Source organism: Aspergillus niger (assembly GCF_000002855.4).
Source record: "Aspergillus niger supercontig An03".
NCBI lineage: Eukaryota > Fungi > Ascomycota > Eurotiomycetes > Eurotiales > Aspergillaceae > Aspergillus > Aspergillus niger.
The window spans coordinates 422,488-440,604 of record NT_166520.1 but is presented as its reverse complement, the minus strand read 5'-3'; the positions used below and the strand labels follow the sequence as shown (position 1 = coordinate 440,604).

The following is an 18,117-nucleotide window of genomic DNA, read 5'->3' as shown; positions in this document are numbered from 1 at the left end:
ACCAGAAGCAAGGACAGTTGTGAAGTTGTCTGGGATGCAGATCCGCTCCATATTGTTCTCATCATGTCTTAGTCTTGCTTTTCAAGTCAATTTAGACTCATACTACGCCATAGCATATTTAGGTTCCATTTAAGACGCTAGCTATGCCATCCACTGTATTGGTTCTACAGCCAACTACTGCTCCCTACCTGCCTGCTCCTAGAATTTATGTGGGTGGCTTTTCAGGTAAAGCAGAACGGGGCGTGGCTGTACCTTCTATCTAGTATCGTCAGGATCTATTCCAAAGCGCGAAGGCCTAAGTGTTCCTAATGTGTCCGGTTCAGGAGCAGGATCAATTTTGACTGGGCTTAACCACCCAGGAAGCCTATTTGTAGAGTATATTCAGCGATATGCTAAGTTGCCTGCGCCTCTTTGATTTTCTCGCCGTATTGTCGGTTGTTCTGTGTTTTCCCATCCCTATTCTGTTCTTTTCGACTTCGATGATTGCACACTTGTACTCTTGATCATACTGAGAGAATTTCAACTCATGTACAGGGATAGAAGAATTATGCATTTCCTTAGGTCGAGCGCCTTAAAGCGGAAAGATTCAGATAACAGGGAGTTCATAGATCCCTTGTTTAAGATAGAGTAGCACGACACTCGGAAGCCAGAGGAGACATGTTTCCGGACGCCTTCCCAACCCTACTTCAAGGGTGCTATCTCTGCTACTGTGGTTGCTGTTGCCGTTGCTCCCCCTGTTGTTGTTGCTGCTGCTGCTGTTCCTGTAGCTGCTGCTGTTGCTGTGGCTGGTGATGGTGGTGCTGGTTCTGCTGCTGCTGATGGTAATAATAATTAGTATAATGCCACCCAATATCTCAAGATAGAGAGAACTTACGTTGTGGAGGCGACCCTGGTGTCTCCCTCGCCGCATTGCCTGATCGTACAAGTCAATTCCACGCATCATATGCTTTCCTATATAGCTAACCTGCGCTCTCATTGTCCCCTATAAGAAGTGAGTATGCAACACTTCACATATATGTAATAAGAAGTTCGGACGAATCATACCAGCTCCAGCACCCCCAAGTATAAACGACACTCTGGGCGGTCGTGGCCCCGGATGCCACAAAACTCGCACTTGTTACGATGCTTCTCAGTGTATTGATTAGCATCTAGCATAACTCATCATTAGCAACTGATGAGTCCAAACACATACTCTTCTTTTCCCCCGACCACAACGTCCGCCACGGCCACGGCCACCGCCACGACCACCACGCCCTCCGGAAGAGATGGGGGCTCCAGATGTGCAATCAGCTTGCATTGTAGTTCTTGGAGACGATATTCTTGCGAGTATAAAGATTGAAGCGGTCCGAAATCTTGGTTGCTCCAACGGAGAAAGGTGGCGGATTTGAGACGTGATTGTGTGTGGGTAAACGAAAGCGAGGCACAACAACAGCCTCAACAGAGCAAACCATCCAAACCCAGTGATCACAAGTCTCGTCCACATTGGGTCTAGATCAACTACATCATCAAAGGGGTGGCCTTCTACACATGGCCTACTGAGTGCCTTGTAGTATTGGTTGTATGCTTCGCAGTCAATTTTGGAATCAATATAGCTAATCTGCTATATTAAATCATTGTAATCAAAACGCTACCTAAATTAGTAGTTAAGCACCGTTGAGGCTACGATTCGGCCTTTTTGTGCTGTGGCTTCAGGTTGGTGAAAAGTGCTTTAAGTCTGATGCAACTGAACTACTCATGTAGACCATGGAAACTCCAACAGATTTAATCTGCAAGCCTGAAACCCGGCAAGGGTCATAAACAGACACCTTTAGTGTAAGAACATGTCAGTAATACCTGATTATAATTGCGTGACGGCCAACATCATATACGGCGCCTGCTGATGATCGGAATTGTAAGCATTGTCTCTCATCGAAAGCGAGGGGCGATTCATACTTAGTAAAATGCATGATAGTGACCGGTATATCCGAGATCAGATTAACCAAGCCAATAACACTCATTGGTGTGGATAAAGAAAGCATTGGTTGGTGGGCTTCGACTTTCTATGGGAGCTGTAAGTCCACGCCGATGGCCCGATTCCGTCCAGCACGTCCAGTCAGAGAGTCTACTAAGCGGCGTCAACTATCTATCCTGAGTTGCATAATGCCATCCAGGAATGACGACTTCAACAATTTCATCTGTCCACTCAGATGTGCGAAACTGCCGACCGTTATCGGCCATGTAAGGCGTGATCGCCTAGTGTCTCGCGTCATCTCAGTGCACCGCAGCGCATCTCATGCGGGGTTCAGCACAAGAAGTACAGCCCCTCCGAAGATTATAAATGCTATGTCCATCCTGACCAGTACAGCCATATTATTGCATAGACTAGAGCTCATCTTTCATCATGCCTACAGAATTCATTAGCCTTACCTTCCCCAACGCCTCTACCGAGGTCGCGCCTATTCCCAACGCCCGTATTGACCCAGACTACCTCGTCCGCTATGCGCGGTCCCTAGACGACTATGGCTTCAACTACACCCTCGTGCCATACGATTCGTCCTACTTTGACCCCTTCACCATCGGGGCCACCATCGCGTCGGTGACCAAGAACCTCAAGATCATCATCGCCCTCCGCCCCAACACCCTCTACCCCACCGTCGCCGCCAAAGCCCTTGCCACCCTGGACCAGCTCAGTCGAGGACGCGCTGTAGTCCACCTCATCGCCGGCGGCAGCGATGCTGAGCAAGCCAAAGAAGGCGACTTCCTAACCAAATCTCAACGCTACGGCCGACTGGAAGATTACATCCGCATTCTCCGACGAGCCTGGGCATCCGAGGATCCTTTCGACTGGGAAAGCGAATACTACACCTTCAAGCAATTCAGCAACCGCGTCCGTCCTGCCAATCCCAACGGGACCATTCCCGTCTCCGTGGGTGGCTCCTCCGATGAAGCCTACCGCGTAGGCGGATCTCTGGCCGATATCTTCGGTCTCTGGGGCGAGCCCCTCAAGGAGACCAAGGAGCAGATCGATCGGATCTATGCGGAGGCCGAACGCGCCGGTCGTGCACCTAATGACCGCCCCCGTATCTGGGTGACTTTCCGACCTATTATTGCCGAGACAGATGAGCTGGCTTGGGCCAAGGCGTACCAGACGCTAGAGAAGTTGAAGGAGCATCGCGCAAATGGACAGGGTAAGGCGCCGGCTAATGCTCCGCCGCCGCAGAATGTCGGGTCCCAGCGACTGTTGGATATCGCGGCGCGTGGGGAGATCCAGGACCGCGCGCTCTGGTATCCCACTGTCACGGCGACAAATGCACGCGGGGCGTCCACGGCATTGGTGGGATCGCCGCAGACCATTTCGGATTCGATTCTGGATTATGTGGATCTGGGAGCCGATTTGATCTCTATTCGCGGGTATGACAATCTCAACGATGCGATTGACTATGGGCGGTATGTTCTGCCTAAGGTGCGTGGGGAGTTGAAGGCGAGGGAGAATAGTAATTGAGGATGTTGGATGATGTAATTAAGCTGCACTCTAAATAGTTTGAAGAGTTTGGATAGTGGCTGTCAGATAAAGTCGATAGAACTCGTTTGCAAGAGATCTTTTTTCCAGCCCCGCTAAAGCTGATTACAAGTCATTGAACTGTAGTTGGCTACGGTGAGAAAATCCAGTAAGGAAAAGGAAAAGCAAATTAGCAAAGGCTTCAACAAAAGCAAACATAGCACTCTACATCACAGAGAATACATAAATCCGATCAAGTCTATTTACCACGAGTTCCTCGAGTCTTTTAAGATCAAGAACCAAGTAGAGAATGGAATCAGGATCCATGATAAAAATAATGAAAAGGACTACTATAGCCCCAAATATCCAAACTCACCACCTGAAAAGCAACGCCAAGAACTGCACCATGCAGCATCTTGAACATGATAAGCTTTACTCCAGCCCCCGAGCAGCAAATAACATCCAACCACGCGACCGTCTGGATAGTTCATCTACCCGGTCCGCCCGATCGCTCCACCCAGCATTGCACCACCCATTCAAGCCGCCTCTCCCCATCAAAACAGACCCATCATCTCTATCCTCCCAACCTCAGTATCTCTACCAAGAAAAAACCCTGCAAGAAAGAGACCATGCGATCCCCAAGCGACCCTCTCCTCGCCTCCGAGTCACAACCACTCCCTCCCGGCCAAATCTATCTGCCCGATGAGGACGACGAAAACACACAATCCACAGAGCCCCTCATTGCACGCTGCCGCCGGTCGGCCCGCAACTATCTCTCCTCCCGATTCGGCCACTACCTGGTCCTCTTCCTCGTCTCTGTGGATGTTGCATGTGTTTTTGCCGATTTCTTGATCGAAATCTACGTCTGCGAGCTGGAGAAGAAGTACAAGCATGTGCCTTCTGGGTGGGAGGATGCCCAGGAGGCGCTGAGTATTACTGGGCTGGTGTTTTCGTGTCTGTTCATGCTTGAATTGGTGGTCGCTGTGGGGAGTTTCGGGATGAGGTAAGTCTTTCCATTACTGTCCCTTCATATTGTCCTTTTACAGAGCTGAATGCCTTACATTGTTCGCGGTGGGTGGACGGTAGTTCTCAGGGGCACCTAGCTAACGATATCATCCCAGCTACTTCTCCTCCAAGTTCCACATTTTCGATTCAGCGGTAATTATTGTCGCGTTTGCCATTGATGTGGCGATGAGAGGGTTGGTTGAGGAACTGGGTTCCCTGGTTGTGGTTCTGCGATTGTGGCGCGTGTTTAAAATCATTGAGGAGCTGGAATCCGCTAATGCGGATTCTTTGGAGGAGTATGAGCGTGAGATTGATCGGTTGAAGGAGGAGAATTATCTCCTTCGTCGGAGAGCGGAGTTTGGAAGTGATGGTGTGAATTGAATTTGGATTCGTGGGTGTGCTATCTAGGTATATGTGGATAGAGTGTGGTGCAGGCTGGCTTGGGGACTGAGTGCATGATCTGGAGGTTTCTGTAAAGATGGTCGGTGACGTGTAACGGTGATAGGCATCACAAGTTTCGGGTATATAGTCCTTTTATATGGGTTGCATATCTATACTATCATGATGGGGCTTCGAGCATGACCTGTGATTTGAAGGCGATTCGACGCCGGACTACTATTCCAAATTTGTGGCCTTTACTTCGAGGCCACGCGAGTAAGGCTGAGTTGCTGCAGGAAGCTTACAGCTTCTCCACCTCATCCTGCACGATTCTCCACCTGCATCCCGCGCTAGAGGTAGACACACGATCGCATCCTCACGTTTCTAGTAGAATGTCGTCAAGGGTCGACGTGGCGCTATGCCATATTCCTTTGTGAAGAGTTAGATATCTCAACAATTCAACCGTTCTCATCGATCTAAAAACATCTATTCTACACGAGAGCGGCTGTATCCGATATTCGACAAGCAACTAAACATCTATACCATACTCATAATCAATCATACAGCCTCTAAACCACATTATAAGCCCACACCAGCTCTAGACGCGGCCGAAAACCTCATCAATAAACTCCAAACCCCTGTTATACGCCTCCACAGACCCCTTAGCCGGCTTCGGCGGAAATCCCTGGCTGAAATCCATTAATCCATGCGCACCCCCCTCAACAAGCAACAGCTCTGTCTTTACCCCCAACTTCTTCAGCTGCTCATAATGGTTGATGCTCTCCTTATCGGGTACCACATCATCCGCCGTCCCATGCACAAACACCGCAGGCGGATGCTCCCCTGTCACATGCAACTGCAAAAATGCCGGCTTCAAGTCCTCCGGGATAGCAGCCGCCCGCTGCGCATATTCCAGCTTATTGAGCTCCGCACCAAGCCCAGGCCGTCCCAAACACCCATCCAGGAACGTCCCGTCCAGTTCCCATCGAACCGTCAGCGCGAACCGGTTCGTCATCACACCCCCGTCTTCGGGCATGTCGTCACTGACGACGGTCTTATCGGCAAGTAACTTGGGAACTTCATCTAGGTTCACCCTGTTAGCGATGGAGGTGGGAGGACGGCCGGTTGTCCAGTGATCGAGGAGCCAGTCGCCAGCGCTGCCGAAACCGGTTAGCATGGCTGCGGGCTTGGGGGTGGCGTAAATGCAGGCAGCGCGGGCGGAGTATCCGCCTGCTGAGAAGCCGGTTACGGCGACGCGGGTGGTATCGAGCGATGTGCCTTCTGGGAGGGAGTTCTGGAAGTCTCCTGCTAGGAAGCGGAACATGGCTTTCGCGTCTTCAATCTGGTCGAGCGCTGTGGTGGGGTGGCAGAGACGGTAGTCGGCAGAGATGAAGATGTAGTTCTTTTGTTGGCAGTGGTCTGTGTATTTGGTTAGAAAGTCTGTTTGGCTGGTTGTTCTTTGATGGATTAGGTGGAGGGACGTACTGTATAGCCAGTGTGGAAATCCCATGCCCCGGCGGGAGCCGGCGGTCATGCCGCCACCGTGGTAGTAGATGATTGCGGGGAGGTTTCCGCTCGCATTGGGTGGTAGATAGTAGTCAAGCTTAACATCGTGGCCATCTACAGTGAAGTAGACGAGGGTCTTGCCTCCTTCGGGGAGATGTGGCGGCATGATTGCTGGTTGATGCGGGGTTGAAGTGTTTGGCGCAGGGACTATGATGGCCGTTAGAGATGCAGTAACTGAGTTAGATCCAACTGAACGTTGCCGGTAGATATGATTTGCCCTAAATTATAGATTCAGATATCGTCTTATGACAATCTGCCAATGGAGCTCAATTTGTATCCAGAATTAGGCAGCAGTGGAGGTTCGAGGTTCCCAAATATGATGTCGAGCCGGGTGAGGATATACCCGACAACCCCACCATGCCGGCAAGCCGAGATTCGGCAGTACCTCGGCACTGAGTCTATCGCAAATAGAGTTGGAGTTTTGAATACCAGGATGTGGTGTTTCTATTTATGGGGTCGGGCTTGAACAGTCGCCAAAAACTTAATGACATCACGCCCGACTGTCAAGGATAATTCGTTCGTGTTCAATATCCAATTTATTATTGCAGGTCACAGGCACCATAAGCCATGCCTTTCTTCAGGGGGGAATAGCAGCGACGCTACAGATAGAGGCCTTACTTGTCGTATACGTAGTCTTTTTACCTAGTGCAATCTTCCTCACTTTGCTTTATGCAGGCTTTTATGCTTCTCGTACAAATTTCTAGAGCTGGTTATATCTAGGCATGGAAGCTGCATCTAGCACTTCATATTATCTCCTACTGGAAACTTGTAGTTTTCGATCTGGGACGGGCTCTGTTTTAGGTGCATGAATCCCTGTTTCGTAAGCTAAATTAAGGACAGACTAGACACAAAAGAACCAAAAACACAATTTTTGCCGAGACTGGTTGCCATCATCCGAGTATCGGCCAAACCCAGACAAACAGTGACAAGAGGCAGAACAAGTCCGCATACAGAGCCAATCAAAAGAACGAAACAGGATCAAAATCAAGATCCGTGGCAACACAATCACTCCAGCGCCACGGTCTCAACGCTCAACTAGTGACAGTAGCCATTGGACATCTGGTATGCCTGCAGACAGCTATTACATCCATTCTGGCGGCAGGTGTTCTGCGACGTACAACCCACATTCCTGCACATATCCTGGTTTGGCATTTGAGTGCCCGTTGGCAGAGACTGAGACACGGTGCTGGTCACCGTGGGCGGTAGCTGGTCAGAATCAGGATTGAGCAACTGGTCAAGGTCCGTGACGTCGCGGCCGTCAACGTCCTGGAACACGCGTTGAAGACGGGCTGCATCCCGCTGTGGCAGGTTTTGGATGTACTGGCTGATTTGCTGCGGGCTCAGTTGCTGGTAGGAGACGACCCGGTTGGCTGCGTCGACGGATCTCAAAACGCCGTCGCTGCCGAGGTACAGGACTCCATTGGGGGACTGGGGGATGTTGTTGATGATGTCGGTGACATTCTGGGTGCTCTTTTGGTGGGTTAGTAGGTTCGATGTTAGTTTTTCTAGGATTGGATCTGCTTACGTCCGACGTGGTAGGTACGGCGGGAGCGAGAGCGAAAAGAACGCTCAGGACAGCTAGGATTTGGGTCTTCATCTTGTTGGAAATGATTTAAATGCTTTTTGGGTTTATCGGATGTCTTCTTTGCTCTTTGGCTGAGTATGATTGCTGGTGATGGTAGAGACATGGTAAGAGAGAAGCACGTATTTATATTCGATTGCTTCCTGTGAATGTGCAGTATGCCTTAATCATTTGTTTACTGTATACCAGGCTGCTCCGAAATATCCCGAGGTGTAAGGATTCAAGGCAGCACAAAGGGAATAACGGTGCTGCATGATGGACTGTGCGACTTCCGGGTAGCATTGCTGACGCCTGGATGATAGGGTGGGCAGGCAGTGTCATCGGCTTGCTATGAAAACGGGTTTTCATGTCGATAACTTAGACACTAACGGCAAACCTGTCGTCTGTCATATTTTGGGAAGGATTTCTGTAACGTCAGGCCGAGTTCCAGGAGCAATGTGTTTTACTGCAGGGCGTCCAGACGTTGAACATCCATAAGACGTCCAAGGATTGATGTGCGACAACGAGGACAGACTGACAAACCGTGACACAAACCATGATAGGCTGCATCCTTTATTATCCCGTCGGTTAGAGTTATTATGTCAGAAGCTTCGTCAATCGTCCCTTAAGAGTCAGTCGTTTTGTGTATAGCTAGGCAGCGCTCAATTCGTAACGCCCCCATGAAGTGAGGCGATATCTCTACTCTGTGTTCCGAGGAAAAAGGTCTGGATTCTTTTGCTCATAGTATCTGGGTAATCTTGGAGATAATCAATTCAGGTTTGAGACGTATATACCATCTAAGCTGACATACCATTTGGCTTGACATATCACCAAACGCATCATACGTCCGCAAAATGTCATAAAATTCCCCATGATAGCCTCGCTTACGACGGTCTGAGACCCTTGAATTCTTAAAGATAGAAGGTTCTGTCTGCGATGTCGCTTACCCACAGCCCGATGGGGTTGGACTGACCATAGCTGATGACGGCCTCCCGATCAAGGCAGGTGATGCCGGTCGCATCATCGCTCCCAGCTTGAAGGTTGCTCATTATTTTGACTATGTGCACTTTCCCTTCATATGGAGGCAAGTAGTGTGTAATGGCTTTACATGATAGACTGTCCCAAGATATCAGGGCTGAACATTCTAGGAACCTCGGCGAAACCGGTGATATTGAAATAATTCAGAATGTCAGAGATTCTCATGGTACATGTCACTTTGCAAGAGACTCCCTCGTATCTTTTTCTAAGTAGTATTCATGAGTACCCTCATCGTGCTGCTCCTTCCGAAGTGGTTCAAAACTGATTCCCCCAAAGGGGTTGAACAGATCTTTATTATCGCGAGAAGCGGAGCAATCCCGTAACTCATACTGGCCCTGTAACAGCGCATCACGAATAGCTAGCTGATGCCTTCGAAATGGAATGGTACCTGTTTCCATTCCCGCCAATACATCGAAATGAAACTGACGATGTTCATATCTCAGTTGTTCGGCAAATGACTTCTGTTTCAAAGCGGGGACATGCGCGTAGAGATAGGATATTTGGCAAGCCAAAACAAGTGATAGCGTCTCATAATTGCTAGGACAATCTAGCCAGCTCTCGATCAGTGCATCCAGGAAACCTGCCAGTGGCGGAAATGGCACCTTGAGCGATGGCATAACTTTTAAAGGCACAAGTTCCAATTGGGTGTTGGATGTTAGAGGGAACTTCCAGTCTGCTGCGGGAAGGAGAACCGTTCTCGTCTCGTCGTCCGGTGATATCAATCGCTTATGAGGGAAGACCAACAAATGCACCTCCGCATTCCCGATGAGATGTGGTATTTGCATATCGAAATGCCACCCCACCTTAGCAAGAATCTTGGCAGCCATATCGATATCATCAACAAGAATATATAGGTCAAAGACGGCAGTGGGAACGTCGTAGTGAACAAGAGCATCTTCAAACCATATGGCGTGCGGAACACAATTGTCAATAAGCACTTGGCAGACACTGTATCTTGTTTCGCGCCCACCACCTCCCGTGCCAAGATGATAGTTGAGCCTGAATTCCATGATGCCAAACCATATATATAAGCACTAAAGATAGTAGCTGAGATCTAAGCCTTAACGCAGCTAGTAGCCGCTGCTTTTTCGGAGGCCTTGGCTACCTGTGTTGTTTAATCATGACCTTTCTGGAGTTACTACTCTGTAGGCACCAGTGCAATAGAAGGCTTCGGCCACATGTTGATCCGGCCTTGACTGGATCGCCACCCCACCTGCGGAGTACAATGTCTCCATACAGCATCATTCTGCTCATTTCTATTATTTGGACTTACGTGTAGCATGATTTATACTTGTGCTTCAAGGTCTGTCAGCATCGCCCTCTTCTGGAGTGTCACATTAATGGGTATCTTTGACGTTCAATCCCACACTGCTCGTTAGCCGTGCCCCGCTTTCCTATCGTTCCATTTAAGCAGTTCGTCGTAACAGTAGCCTTGTATGCGGGTGCTATAAATAGACCTTAATCATCTCGCTATTCAGGAGATAGCACTCTGATTCAGTGATATGCAAGATCACAGCTTTGATCCAATATCTCAATCATCGTTCTTCCTCACGCGGGCTCCAGTGTCACCGCAGAGCGGAGTCTTTTGGGTGCTGGACTCTTTCCATCGTACTTCCAAGTGAGACGACTAGCTTAAAGCTGGAATGAATGGCGCTGTCGCAACTACTACGCAGTAGCCTTGCATATTCTACGTAGCAGTTCAATGTTATTGCTAGATACCCGCCCCTCACATATCCTATAAAGTTCTGACATGGTAGAATGATCTTATCTCCTACTTGCTCAATATCCCTGAAGTTTCACAACACGATATACAAGTTCTGAAAGGTAAGTGACATACAGCAACCTCCCAACTATGTCCTAGGCCAGCTACTACTGACTGGACTCACCATTTAAGCAAAACATCATGACCTCTTCACACTTCCACACCCCGACGGAAATACACGCCGCCGCAATGGCAGTTGGAAACGCACTTGCTCAATATGAAACCTACAGTACGCTCTTGTTGGTGGTAGTGTATGTGGTGGTCTTGGGCTCTACACGGGCAACCCAAGACATAGACTTTGTCGTGCCATGGGGCGAAACCTCAAACGCAAGACAGTTGCTGCGTGCCTCTCCCGGTTTCGAAATTGAAGCAAGAACGAACAACACTACTTACAAGGCCCGAAGACCAGTACAAGTCGAGATCCTCACCCCACCTCTTTTGTTCAAAGAACCCTTTGACGAGAATACTGAGGTAATCTCAATTGAAGGAGTAAAAGTCTTGAAGCCCGCTTTGCTTCTTAATGCAAAATGTGGTTCGATTACGGGTCGGTCTACGGAAGACAAGAGGAGAACGGATTCTTTGGACATTAACTTTCTTCTCAATTTCTGTGCTCACAATCCAGAATACCTTCCAAAGTCTGACGAAGTGCCAAGAGCAACAACGCAACTTGTCCACGTTCTTATCCAGTTTTACGGAGGTGGAGAGGCTTGGGTTCGAGCTGGTTTCAGCTTGCATATAGGTATCGATTATCTGGAGTCATAACTAGAATCCTAGACCTGACACTTATTTATTAGGCCGTTTTGGGAGAAGTTGAACTATTTTTACGCCTGATGATTTCTGATCGATGTATACGAAGCGTCAGTACGGGGTATGATGTCCCATTCTATTGGCTTGCCTGGTCTATGTACTATGCCGTGTCTCGTGCTTGTGCCTTACTGCTCATGAGTTCTTTTGCGCTTTCCTAGATATCTAAGTATGGGTTATGTCTAGCTGTTCCATCTTCAAGGGGGTGAACAGAAGAGTTGTCCTATATAGACTTCTTTTCACATCATTTTTCTTCTTCTTTCCTATGCACTTTCCCTTCGTAAAATTAGCCAAATTATTTAAATCATCAATTTCTCAACAATGGAGACGAATAAATCACATTACCTTGAAGGCCACTAGAGCCCGCCGTACAGGGATCGTTATATCGGATAGTAGAACGAGGCGCTCTCACCGCGTCTACCTTTCCCGTGGCGCAGGAATAATCGACGCGAACTTGGAATATGCTGCACAGCTGTCAACATGGACGCGGCGTCAGATGTGTGCAGGGAACCGTTTTGTACTCGGATAATGTCACCAAGGGCATAACTGAGGCTCGTCGTCACCGCATGGGCATCTCCCAGAAATCTATTGTTCTTCATGATAAGTGTTTCATGCCCATGAAGAAGAGCGAATGGGACACGGCTGTTGATCCCAAACTCTAATTCTTACTATGCTGGCAGCAAATGCATCCTCCAGCAATGATCTACAATCTTCTATCACCAAGGCCAAGAGCGGCGCTGGTTAGCTGCGTCAGTCCAAGTCTGCTCAACTTCTGGCTCGAGAGATTGGGAGGAAGGTGTGTGATTTTCTGTTAAAGCCAGAAGAAGAGTTGCAGATGTCGTCCTCTCTGTCAAACTTGGGATTGGATTCCCTTGTTGTAATTGAGTAATTCAATTCTCAGTCAAGGAGAACCTCCGTGTGAACATGGATATTGCTCTGACTAGTTTACACGAACAGGGGGTTCAACGCACATTGCGTATTTACTAATCGCTTCATATACCAACGATTCCGGGAATACACTATCAATTAGAAAGTTGTAGGTTGCCCCGGCAAAGCTCGTTAAGTGGCACCTCTGCTAGAGGGATTATACACGATGGACTATCCGCCTACTTAGTCGGAGTGGCGCCTCAGCATAAAAGAATCCGCTGTTGGCACGTTGGCACCAACAGCTATCGTCTATCTTTACTATAAGCAGGTGGACATGGTGATGAGATTCGGGAAAGCTAATAGTTACTTTGCTAGCGTACCAAAGAGTGTTGGTTCATACTTCTATGGACTGTAAAAATTGGTATATCCTTCCCATGGAAAACAGCGCTCGGGGTTTGGGTGGGTGGCTGGTCCGCTCCGGTCGGAAGCTTTTCCTTGGGAGTAAAGAGACAAATTCGGCCAAGCACAATTTCTTCTTCTTGTTGGTCATAAGAATAGTGATTAGCTTAGAAGCTATTCTGCGAATGGTTGTATAAGGCTGTCTGATCGAGAAAAACGGTTAAGTAATGAGAAAAAGAATGAGCGGCTCCGACTGGAAGGGAAAGTTCAACAAGAGTGGGGGAAAAAAAAAAAGAAAAAGAAGGTTGGAGCTGCGGGGAATCGAACCCCGGACCTCTCCCATGCTAAGGGAATATTATACCACTAAACCACAGCCCCATTTCCTTGAAGGACAATGGGTCTTTTGGCTATATAACCCAATGCCAAAGAATTCTCCCAGGCCACATACTAATGTCGACTCTGTGTTCGTTCCCATCGTCTATGGCTTGTCTACAGTATGTTTATGCGAAACCACATGCAAGAAGTATCAGCATCCAATTGTCAGCTTACCATCTTAGTTGGGTGTATCTGCGAACAGTTGATTTTCCTCAACTACCACCGATGACCGCTGGGTTCACCGTTTATATATTGCGGCGGCGGTCCTTTATATATTGAATCTTGCCTCCACGTGGTGAGTACTTTTTAAATTGCCATATACTAATTCGGCCCAGTTACATTCTAGTATCACTTTGTCAACCTCTCCCCCATAGTGTTTCCTCTGTACACCTTCTACATATCCTCCCCTGGCCTAGCTGAGATCATGCTTTCCTAGTAGGGAACCGTTATCTCCGGCTTACTATATCAGGGGCTTCGGGTCCCTGATCTCCTGACGGATTGAACTCTCTGCAGCTCAGGAAGAGGATTCTTTTGGCGTCCTATGGCCAACTGATACTGCTCTTCATCAGAATAAGTCCAAAAATTAACAGTTACCCCTGCTCTCATTGTTGCCGCCCCCAGTCCGACCCGACAGCGATCCGTGTCTCCGAATACATTAAGTTATTCCTAATGTTAGGAAGGGACATGTTGTCCCTGGACTAGGTCGGATTGTCCGTTATATTAGCGACCTCTTATGGTACTAGTACTGTTTCCAAAGGGCGAGTACACATGATCCGTGCTACAATCCCAATCGTGGCTGTTAACCCGTGATCTACAGTAAGCAATTCAAAAGCCTTCCACTACGTTGACCGCAAACGGAAAGTGCCGCATAGGCCGAGTACCACGTTTGCTCGGCCTCACCCGTTACAAATCAGGTGATGTCGGACGGGACCGACGCGTTCGCCGCGTTGGACTTCACCAGCTCAATTCGGTCACTAGTCTAGTCCTTGGTAAATCCATTTGAAATGGTAGCAGTCCCTGTGTCATGATATCCAATTTGTTTTCCCCACACTAACTGCTAGCACTAACACTACAGTACCTTGAATTTTGTCTCACTACTGTCGGATACCGACCGATCTTCAACTTGGATGATGCCGGGCGCCACAGCGTGCAAGGTTTTATGGCATCGCGGAGCAATCAACCGCCCTGAGCCCAGCATCTGAATCCTTTGTGCTTACCCCGGTGTCATCATACCACAGATGAAATTCATGCTAACAAGAGTCGAACATACACAGCCGAAATATGGCATACAAGTCATCCCGACCCCTCCTCCTGAGGTGAGACGCGAATCATAATCAAACCCGACGAGGACTCCGGCTGCAAGCCCGCCCTTGCGGTGGCAAGTGCAACGGTATTTCACCATTAAATACCGATCATGCCATACATGATGCTGCGAGGAGTCCGGAGCTTTTAGAGTGTGTTACCGGTGGTTCATCGGTCAAAGAACATATGACGAAAAGCAAAATGTACCGAAACGCGCGGGGAAGGCGTCGGACGTAGGCCAAGACCCCAGAGCCCCGAGCTTGGCGGACCGACCACGAACCGTGGATTTCAGGTGGCAGTCAAGCAGCTACCATTGGATTCTTCCAAGTCAACCTGTCATATATGCCGGGGTAATTTCCCATCTGAGTGATGACATAAGATTTGACTTTCCCCGGATCCCAACCATAGATTGACCGACCCCATCGAAGTGCTTACAGCGTATCAAGATCGGTATTCAACCGGATTCACCGAGCCCCGAAGTTACAGTCTCGGTCTATGTTAGACATCAGTGGCTGATGCGGGGTCCCATGGGCCCAAATTCAGGACCACCACGTGAGCAGCTGAACATTATGCTGGGGTAACCCTTGTCCGAACAAAGTATTGGAGACGAGTCCCTTTTTGCCTGTCAGACAAGCAGACAAAGAAGAAAGGGAGTCCAGCCCAATTGATGACATCACGGAACCATCATGGGGGATTGCTAACGCTGCTCCCTTGGTATATATATTCGTGTCCTCAAGCCAGACTCTCACAGCTCAGTACCGCAGGGACACTGCCATCACGGTCTGCAAATCTGACGCGCACTTTATCTGACAAAGATGGGATTACCAAAGATTAAAATGCCTCGTAAGAGGCCGCAAGATGAACTCAATGGTGATGTGCTGCAGCAAGAGGCGCAAGCTACCGGCCCCAATGACCAGAAATCTGAAGAGGGGATTGTGGATACACCTATCCCTCTGCTCACGTGGCGTTCTTTCTTAATGGGCATTTTCGTGTCAATGGGTGGTTTCCTCTTCGGCTACGACACTGGCCAAATTTCAGGCTTCTTGGAGATGCCGAACTTTCTCCAAAGATACGGACAACAGCAAGCTGACGGAACATACTATTTCTCCAATGCCCGTTCGGGTCTGATTGTCGCGCTGGTAAGATACGCATGGACAGCTTGACACTAGATCAATCTTGCTGATAAGCGCAGCTATCAATCGGTACCTTGATTGGCGCCCTTATTGCAGCTCCCATCGCAGATCGCGTTGGCCGGAAATGGTCCATCAGCGGCTGGAGTGCCATGGTGTGTGTCGGTATCACCATACAAATATCTTCCCCTTTCGGAAAGTGGTACCAGGTGGCCATGGGTCGTTGGGTCGCTGGTCTCGGCGTTGGGGCTCTATCATTGCTTGTTCCCATGTACCAAGCAGAAACTGGACCAAGGCACATTCGTGGATCTCTTGTTAGGTATGCCTACAAACCTGTACTGTTCTTGATTGGAAGCTAACGTCAACAGCACTTATCAGCTTTTCATCACCCTTGGAATCTTCGTCGCCAATTGTATCAACTTCGGAACAGAAGCTCGAAATGATACAGGCTCCTGGCGTATTCCCATGGGCATCACCTACATTTGGGCCATGATCCTGGGCTTCGGAATTGCACTATTCCCCGAAAGTGCCCGGTACGACTATAGACATGGAAGGGAGGCGAAAGCAGCTCGTACCCTATCGAGAATGTACGGGATTCCTGAAAACCACCGTATGCTGAAGCTCGAGATCGGCGAGATCAGGCAGAAGTTCGTGGAAGAACAGGAACGCGGAGAGATAACCTGGTCTCATCTTTTACATGCACCCCGCATGAAGTATCGCGTCGCAGTGGGAGTCGCCCTTCAAGCACTGCAACAATTAACGGGAGCGAATTACTTTTTCTACTACGGGACGACGATCTTTCGAGGCGCCGGGATTTCAAATTCCTACGTAACACAAATGATTCTTGGCGGTGTGAATTTCGGAACGACATTCCTAGGGCTGTACCTGATCGAGAACTACGGTCGTCGCCGATCCCTGATAACAGGAGCATTGTGGATGTTTGTTTGTTTCATGGTTTTCGCCTCGGTGGGCCATTTCTCTCTAGACCATGAAAACCCAGAACGGACACACACAGCTGGTGTGGTCATGGTTGTTTTCGCCTGCCTTTTCATTCTCGGTATGTCAGCCGTTGCACGTCCCCATTCTAATCCAAATACGTAGTCCCACTTGCTAACCGCCACAAAGGTTTCGCATCAACATGGGGTCCCATGGTGTGGACCATTATCGCAGAGCTGTATCCCTCCGAATTCCGTGCCCGCGCCATGTCTCTCGCCACAGCATCCAATTGGCTCTGGAACTTCCTTCTCGCCTTTTTCACCCCCTTCATCACCAGTGCCATTGACTTCCGCCTCGGCTACGTCTTTGCCGGCTGCCTCTTCCTTGCGGCGGGCCTGGTTTACGTGGCAGTCATCGAAGGTCGTGGCCGTACATTGGAAGAGATCGATACCATGTACGTTATGAAGGTGCCGCCCTGGAAGAGCTCCAAGTATGTATTTCCGGACATCGATCCATATGATCGTCGCGGTTCGATTTTATCGAAAGCAGGGGCTTCTCATATTCCCCAGGTGAGCGGTGGAAACGAGACTCTCAGCCCCCACACAACTGAGGTGTAATTCTTGGGTTCTCCACCGGCTAGGAGATATGCTTGGAGCTTCGAAGTTTTGGGAAGCGCGTAGTACACTTCCATAACTGACTCCCAGCAAATTCCATGATCACGCACAGGATATGCTGTCTTTTGGTGTCTACTGTGGCAGCTGCATTCTTGTACTACTTTCCTGAGAGACGTTTTCTGTATATCTTTTAATCTCGTTATGTGTTACGACGCGACGTTTTGTACGTATGATTGATGAGTTACTGCTATGATTGTGATAATCCCTTGAATTTAGATGCAAGCTTAATCAACTTTATGCCCCACAGAATATTTCCAAAAAGGTCTCAAAATCGCACACTGAACGAAACATGACATAGAGAACCGTGGTCTTGACACCTGTTCCCTATGAACCATATAGTCCTAGTACATAGTGAGTTCACCACTGGTGCATTAGTCTAGGCCCTGTGCATATAAAAGGAAGGACTCATCTACTCAGAAACGTATTCAATTATAAAGCACTTTTTATGGTTACTCACCCAATCAGCGGTAGCATATCTAGAACGCCACTTTAAGGATGAGCTGCGACATCGGCATGTAGCACCCCATTCTTGGTTACCATGCGCATAGGAGCAGAACAGACTATGTACGGAGTACACCATAGTCTAGAATCTCAGTGCAAGAACTGGTGTTGCAAAAGGACCAATCGGATCCATACCGAATAGGGCAGCTGAATGGAATGTGTCGTGCCTGCGAGCCAATCTGTGCTTGCTTGGGTTATGTACTAACATAGCCCTACAGAAATAGGCACATGAGCCTCGAGAATAAGAATTGGTGTGCTGTAGGATGCGGGCACGGTTAGACTTCTGCATTTCTTGTATTTGTTAATCATCTCCCGCTGTCGCATTGCTAACCACCCGACTT

General features: G+C 48.8%; 10 protein-coding genes and 1 non-coding gene across 11 annotated transcripts; 6 read left to right on the top strand and 5 right to left on the bottom strand.

The window, feature by feature from the left end:
• Nucleotides 1-704: 704 nt before the first annotated feature.
• Nucleotides 705-1,483, bottom strand: An03g02290 (uncharacterized protein; the record flags this gene model as incomplete). The annotated part of the gene is made up of 3 exons (XM_059746959.1): nucleotides 705-812; nucleotides 875-982; nucleotides 1,193-1,483. 3 exons carry the CDS (start codon nucleotides 1,481-1,483, stop codon nucleotides 705-707), a joined length of 507 nt encoding a protein of 168 aa, XP_059600263.1.
• An 897-nt stretch (nucleotides 1,484-2,380) lies between these two features.
• An03g02280 (uncharacterized protein) lies at nucleotides 2,381-3,898 on the top strand (the record flags this gene model as incomplete). The annotated part of the gene is made up of 2 exons (XM_001390089.3): nucleotides 2,381-3,442; nucleotides 3,626-3,898. 2 exons carry the CDS (start codon nucleotides 2,381-2,383, stop codon nucleotides 3,896-3,898), a joined length of 1,335 nt encoding a protein of 444 aa, XP_001390126.3.
• A 209-nt stretch (nucleotides 3,899-4,107) lies between these two features.
• An03g02270 (uncharacterized protein) lies at nucleotides 4,108-4,864 on the top strand (the record flags this gene model as incomplete). Its single annotated transcript, XM_001390088.1, has 2 exons — nucleotides 4,108-4,481; nucleotides 4,600-4,864. The coding sequence occupies 2 exons, from the start codon at nucleotides 4,108-4,110 to the stop codon at nucleotides 4,862-4,864; spliced, it is 639 nt and encodes a 212-aa protein (XP_001390125.1).
• Nucleotides 4,865-5,459: 595 nt separating this feature from the next.
• An03g02260 (uncharacterized protein) lies at nucleotides 5,460-6,533 on the bottom strand (the record flags this gene model as incomplete). The annotated part of the gene is made up of 2 exons (XM_059746958.1): nucleotides 5,460-6,280; nucleotides 6,347-6,533. 2 exons carry the CDS (start codon nucleotides 6,531-6,533, stop codon nucleotides 5,460-5,462), a joined length of 1,008 nt encoding a protein of 335 aa, XP_059600262.1.
• A 642-nt stretch (nucleotides 6,534-7,175) lies between these two features.
• Nucleotides 7,176-8,024, bottom strand: An03g02250 (uncharacterized protein; the record flags this gene model as incomplete). The annotated part of the gene is made up of 3 exons (XM_059746957.1): nucleotides 7,176-7,252; nucleotides 7,546-7,897; nucleotides 7,953-8,024. 3 exons carry the CDS (start codon nucleotides 8,022-8,024, stop codon nucleotides 7,176-7,178), a joined length of 501 nt encoding a protein of 166 aa, XP_059600261.1.
• A 1,175-nt stretch (nucleotides 8,025-9,199) lies between these two features.
• Nucleotides 9,200-10,308, bottom strand: An03g02240 (hypothetical protein; the record flags this gene model as incomplete). Its single annotated transcript, XM_001390085.3, has 2 exons — nucleotides 9,200-10,060; nucleotides 10,300-10,308. 2 exons carry the CDS (start codon nucleotides 10,306-10,308, stop codon nucleotides 9,200-9,202), a joined length of 870 nt encoding a protein of 289 aa, XP_001390122.3.
• Nucleotides 10,309-10,929: 621 nt separating this feature from the next.
• On the top strand, nucleotides 10,930-11,753 carry An03g02230 (hypothetical protein; the record flags this gene model as incomplete). The annotated part of the gene is made up of 2 exons (XM_001390084.3): nucleotides 10,930-11,499; nucleotides 11,583-11,753. The coding sequence occupies 2 exons, from the start codon at nucleotides 10,930-10,932 to the stop codon at nucleotides 11,751-11,753; spliced, it is 741 nt and encodes a 246-aa protein (XP_001390121.3).
• Nucleotides 11,754-12,053: 300 nt separating this feature from the next.
• An03g02220 (hypothetical protein) lies at nucleotides 12,054-12,874 on the top strand (the record flags this gene model as incomplete). Its single annotated transcript, XM_059746956.1, has 3 exons — nucleotides 12,054-12,236; nucleotides 12,273-12,388; nucleotides 12,724-12,874. 3 exons carry the CDS (start codon nucleotides 12,054-12,056, stop codon nucleotides 12,872-12,874), a joined length of 450 nt encoding a protein of 149 aa, XP_059600260.1.
• Nucleotides 12,875-13,164: 290 nt separating this feature from the next.
• tRNA-Ala (AGC) lies at nucleotides 13,165-13,236 on the bottom strand. The gene has a single exon. It is a non-coding gene; the product is annotated as a tRNA-Ala (tRNA).
• Nucleotides 13,237-14,471: 1,235 nt separating this feature from the next.
• On the top strand, nucleotides 14,472-15,345 carry An03g02200 (uncharacterized protein; the record flags this gene model as incomplete). The annotated part of the gene is made up of 4 exons (XM_059746955.1): nucleotides 14,472-14,549; nucleotides 14,673-14,885; nucleotides 14,973-15,087; nucleotides 15,173-15,345. 4 exons carry the CDS (start codon nucleotides 14,472-14,474, stop codon nucleotides 15,343-15,345), a joined length of 579 nt encoding a protein of 192 aa, XP_059600259.1.
• A 26-nt stretch (nucleotides 15,346-15,371) lies between these two features.
• On the top strand, nucleotides 15,372-17,218 carry An03g02190 (uncharacterized protein; the record flags this gene model as incomplete). The annotated part of the gene is made up of 4 exons (XM_001390081.1): nucleotides 15,372-15,674; nucleotides 15,728-15,984; nucleotides 16,034-16,722; nucleotides 16,791-17,218. The coding sequence occupies 4 exons, from the start codon at nucleotides 15,372-15,374 to the stop codon at nucleotides 17,216-17,218; spliced, it is 1,677 nt and encodes a 558-aa protein (XP_001390118.1).
• Nucleotides 17,219-18,117: the final 899 nt, after the last annotated feature.